The sequence below is a fragment of the Echinops telfairi genome, unplaced genomic scaffold (genome assembly GCF_000313985.2).
Source record: "Echinops telfairi isolate 266 unplaced genomic scaffold, ASM31398v2 ScPeMD7_7459;HRSCAF=8497, whole genome shotgun sequence".
Lineage (NCBI taxonomy): Eukaryota > Metazoa > Chordata > Mammalia > Afrosoricida > Tenrecidae > Echinops > Echinops telfairi.
This window is the reverse complement of record NW_022111359.1, coordinates 7121698-7126323: the sequence shown is the minus strand read 5'-3', so window position 1 is coordinate 7126323 and position 4626 is coordinate 7121698. Positions and strand designations below refer to the sequence as shown.

The window sequence follows — 4626 nt, the reverse complement described above, 5'->3', positions numbered from 1 at the left end:
GGGGGGCTGTACTTCTTTCAGGACAGAAAATTGTCTGTGGTTTCCACGTGTCCACTTCTTTCCAAAGTGCAAGCGGACAGGGCCTCCCCTCTTGGGACTGACTCGCTTGATGTGTTCGCAGCCCACGGTTCCATTAAGGAGCCCTGGTGGTGTCCAGCGGGCTATGCATTGAGCTGCCCACTGCAAGGTCAGAGGTTCAAACTCACCAGTCCCTCCATGGGAGAAAAGTGAGGCTGTTTGCTCCTGCCAAGATGTCAATGGCTCAGAAACCAGGAGGGCCAATGTTCTGTCCTGTAGGATGGCCCTGGGTTGAAATGGAGGCGGCAGCAGTGCGGGTGGAGAGGGTTTGTTTTGTGGGTATTCCATTGTGTGGATGGATCACCTTGTGCGTAGCCATCATTTGAATCATCTCTACCTTTTGGCTCTAGTGAACGAACGGTGCCCGGGTGCCCAAGGACCTGTGGATGTGCCTGCCATTACTTCGTCGGGCTCCGGGTTAGGACTGAGATCACAGGGCTCAAAGGCCAGCTGGTTTTGAGGAGCCAGTCATCCCTTGTCCCGCTGTTCGCTACCTGTATAACGCTTGAATAATTCCGTTTCCAATTTTGTTCGATCGGTGCATGCCTTCCCCAGTCAGCAGGACTAGACTAGAGAAGTCCGATTTAAAACGTATTCTGGTGCATTCAATCCCTTTGCAAGTGAGGTGGGGCTGTGTAAGGCTGCAACTGGACACTGAGGAGCCCTTATTACTGGCTGAGAGGTTGAACCCCTGCCTCATCTCTCTTCTCTGTGTAACCCATCTCCCTCTCTTGTATGACCCCCCAGGAGCCTCAGCCATATCCCCATCTTCCCTGCCTCGGACAGGCAGTGACCCCTTGCTGCTGAAGCCCCAGGCTCCCCTCGGGGTGGTTGCCAATGGCCTCCATGCCTCCGATGGGCAGCTTCATGCCAAGCCACCCATCAAGCCCCCCCGGACACCCTCCCTGGCACTGCCTGAGGCCTCAGAACGTTCCCCAACATACTGTGAGCTGGTGCCTCGCATGCCGGGTGCCCAAAGGTCACCGCCTGACCAAGGCCGCCCGGAGCCAGAGGCCCCATGGTGGGAAGTCCCTGAAGAAGAGGATGAGGAAGATGGGTCTTTCCAGCGCCCCCAGGCTGAAGTCTCTTTCAGCCACCCTGACACCCCGTCCTGCCTGCTGGGCCCCCAGAACCGGCCCCTGGAGCCTGGGGTCCTGAAGACTCTCCGGGGCCTATTCCTGGAGCACCATCCGGAGAGCACTGCCCTCCACCTGCTCTTGGTGGACTGCCAAGTGAGTCACCTTCTGGGGACAGGTAAGGGGCCTGCAGCCTCAGTGGCACCCCACACTTTGGTACTCTCTCCTTCTTCTCCACGCCCCGCCCCCTTCTACCCAGGCCACAGGCCTCCTGGGAGTGACCAAAGCCCAGAGGGGAGCCATGGGGGTGGCCTCAGGTCTGGAGCTGCTGACACTTCCCCATGGACATCGATTGAGGTTGGAACTGCTGGAGAGGTGAGCTGGCCGCTTAGAAACTAACATGGGGTGGGGGTGGGGGTTCTCCCCTGGCCCAAGGTCTTTGAATAGTTATCCCTGCATCACCGCCCTTCCCCCTCTCCGCTGCCCAGGAGAGGAAAGGGCAATGCTTACAGCCCCCTCTCCCCCACCCCAACCCAACCCTTGCTTTTCATCTCCGCAGGCACGAGGCGCTGGAGCTGGCTGGGGCGCTGGCTGTGCTGGGCTGCACGGGGCCGCTGGAGGAGCGCGTGGCCGCGCTCAGGGGTCTGGTGGAGCTGGCGTTGGCGCTGCGGCCAGGAGCAGTGGGGGACTTGCTCGGACTGGCGGCGGTCATGGGCACCCTGCTCATGCCCCAGGTGCTTGGGGCGGGGGACTGGGCTGAGGGGAGGTCCAGTGCAGGTGAGGAGGCACAGAGGCCATGGATGGTCTCCTACTGTGTCACTAGGTATCCAGGTTGGAGCGCACGTGGCGCCAGCTCCGACAGAGCCACACGGAGGCAGCACTGGCCTTTGAACAGGAGCTAAAGCCACTGATGAGGTCGCTGGATGAGAGTGCAGGTGAGGGACCGTCGCGTAGTCTACCTACACCTGTTCTTGCTGACCTAAGGCTTTGTAGCCCCGTAGCTGGGCCCCGCCCCTAGTGCTCTAATAGGCCCCGCCCCCTGCCCTTGGCCCAGCCTTCTCAGGTTCCACCCATGCCCTAAGGCTACATCCTATCTCCATCCCAGGTGCTGGTCCCTGCTTGGTTTTCGTTAGGTTGCAAGGAGTGGGTGCACAACAGAACAAAGCACTACCAGGTGGTGCACCGTCCTCACAATTGCTCTTGTATTTGAGCCCGTTGGTGCAGCCACCGTGCCAATCCATCTTGTCGGGGGGGGCGGGGTCTTCATTTCTGCTGGCCCTCTATCAAGCGCGGTGTCCTTTTCCAGGGACTAGACTCTCCAGATAACATGTCCAAAGGACGTGGGACCAAATCTCTCCAACCTTGCCCCTAAGAAGCATTCTGGCTGCACATCTTCCAAGACGGATCTGTTTGTCCTTTTGCCAATCCGTAGTACTTTCAATATCCTTCGCCAGCACCGTCATTCAAATGTGGCGATGCTTCGGCCTTCCTTATTCGCGGTACAAGAAAGCAATTGAAAATACCATGGTTTGGGTCCGGTGCACCTTAGTCCTTGAAGTAACACCTTTGCTTTTCAGCCCTTAAAGTCCCTGCCTTTGATTGAAACCCCGCTCTCCACCCTCAACTTCTTTCCCTGCCAGGCTGCTAACTTTTTCCCAGGTTCCACCCTCGTATTTACCTAAGCTCCACCCCCTCCAGCAGGTCCCGCCCTCTACTTAGGAGGTCTTACTCCACCCTGTCTGCCTTTCCAATTCCCCTGGGAGGTTCTAGCTGCCCTGCTCTAGGCCCCGCCCACCACCCAGCACAGCCCCCAACCCCTCCCTCCATAGGACCCTGGGAGCCAGGCCCCGTGGCGTTGCCGCACGTGGCGCCGGTGGTGCGCCTGCTGGAGGGCGAGGAGGCGCGGGGGCTGCCAGAGGAGAGCTGTGAGAGGCTGCTAAGCACCCTGAGCCGGGCACGTCAAGTGGCCCGGGACGGGCCCAAGTTTCGCGAGGTGGCAGCCAAGCGCCTGCGAGGTGAGCGGCCCCCCTCCTCTGGGCAGCCATGAGGCTGGACTCCAGAAACACACAGCAACGCTCCAGGAGCCACGCCCGTGGAACCCTATCCCCGTCTGGGGCAGACGTGACTCCATGCCCCAAGAACACCGGTTCGGCACAAAATGTCCTACCCTGGGCCGCACCTTGCTCCTACCCTTCCCCCCCACCTACCCCCACCCCCCGCCGCCTCCTTTCCGGGGTCTCTCACATGAGCCCCTCAGCACTGCTACCTAGTCCAAATCGCCCCCTGCCCAGTCCGTTCAGGGCAGCGCGGTCAGGGTGCACCCCATCCTCCCCTACATTGCCCAGTCTGCACCCTACACCTGGGGCAGAGTCCCTGGGTCCCCTGCTGGGTCAAAGTCTGCAGGAGAAGAGGAGGTGTTGGAGGGGCGAGGCCAGTGCTCGGCCCCGCCCCCAGCCCACCTGACCTCTTCCCCAGGATTCCGGCCCAACCCTCAGCTGAGGGAGGCGCTGACCACTGGCTTTCTGCGGAGATTGCTCTGGGGCAGCCGTGGGGCAGGGGCGCCCAGAGCCCAGCGCCTGGAGAAGTTTCAACGCGTCCTCAGCACTCTGTCGCTGCGCCTGGAGCCGGCTGACTGAGAGCCCAGCCCTGCCTATCACACCACTGACCCTGCTGTAGAAACCAAAGGAGTGGCCCTCCCTCCCTCAGTACCCAAAACAACAAAGCCAAGGGCACTGCCATGGAATAGATGTCTACCCTATAGGGCAGAGCTGCCCCCTGCGAGTGTCGGTGAATGTGACTCTTGATGGGAGTAAAGTCCAGGCTTTCCCCTCGTGGAGCACTCCAGTGACTACTGGTTTCGAACTGTGGACCTTGTGGTTGGTTAGCAGCCCACGACGTAACCACTATGCCACCACTCTCCACGCCCTCTCAGGGACAGGGAAACAGGCATCCAAAATCCCTCGCTGCCCAGCAATGCGCATGTGGATATTGGATGGCAGGCTGCCTCCTCCCTCAAGACCCAGATGTCTGAAGGCTGCATACTCCTGCCCATCCCTACATCTGAGGGGGCTTCAAAAAGTTTGAGAGGAAAGGGTCATCGTTCCATTAACTTTTTCTGCATACCTTTTGAGAGTAAAAGGACACACCTGTAACACAGACTCCATAACTAGTGGACCCGAGAACCCCCAGGAGCCCACCCCTGGTGGGCAGGTGGCTTTCAGTAAGAGAACTTGGGGAAAAGGGGGTGGCATCTGAAGCCAGAGTTCAAACGTGACTGGGGCCGCTTTGAAAGCTGTGTGGCTTCTGGCAGCTGATTTGCCCTCTCTGTGCCCATCTACAAGATGAAAAGCCAGCCCGTGCCCTTCCGAGGATTGTGGAGGTCAAAGCTCATCGTTTAGATACGATTACCGCAGCACTCAATAGCCAGCCTGTTCTCAGAGGGTTAAGTCCAATGTACTCCTCCAGCCAAGTC

At 59.4% G+C, this 4626-nt stretch overlaps 1 protein-coding gene across 1 annotated transcript in view; it reads left to right on the top strand.

Annotated features, from left to right (window-relative positions):
- The window catches only part of SH2D3A (SH2 domain containing 3A), a 16893-nt gene extending 12587 nt beyond the window's left edge, over positions 1-4306 (top strand). The window contains exons 5-10 of the mRNA XM_004714330.2: positions 826-1310; positions 1414-1529; positions 1714-1888; positions 1978-2089; positions 2984-3169; positions 3630-4306. Of these exons, the coding sequence (XP_004714387.1) occupies positions 826-1310; positions 1414-1529; positions 1714-1888; positions 1978-2089; positions 2984-3169; positions 3630-3790 (1235 nt within the window). The 3' untranslated portion in view covers positions 3791-4306. The remainder of the gene's footprint in view (positions 1-825; positions 1311-1413; positions 1530-1713; positions 1889-1977; positions 2090-2983; positions 3170-3629) is intronic.
- The last annotated feature ends 320 nt before the right edge of the window (positions 4307-4626 follow it).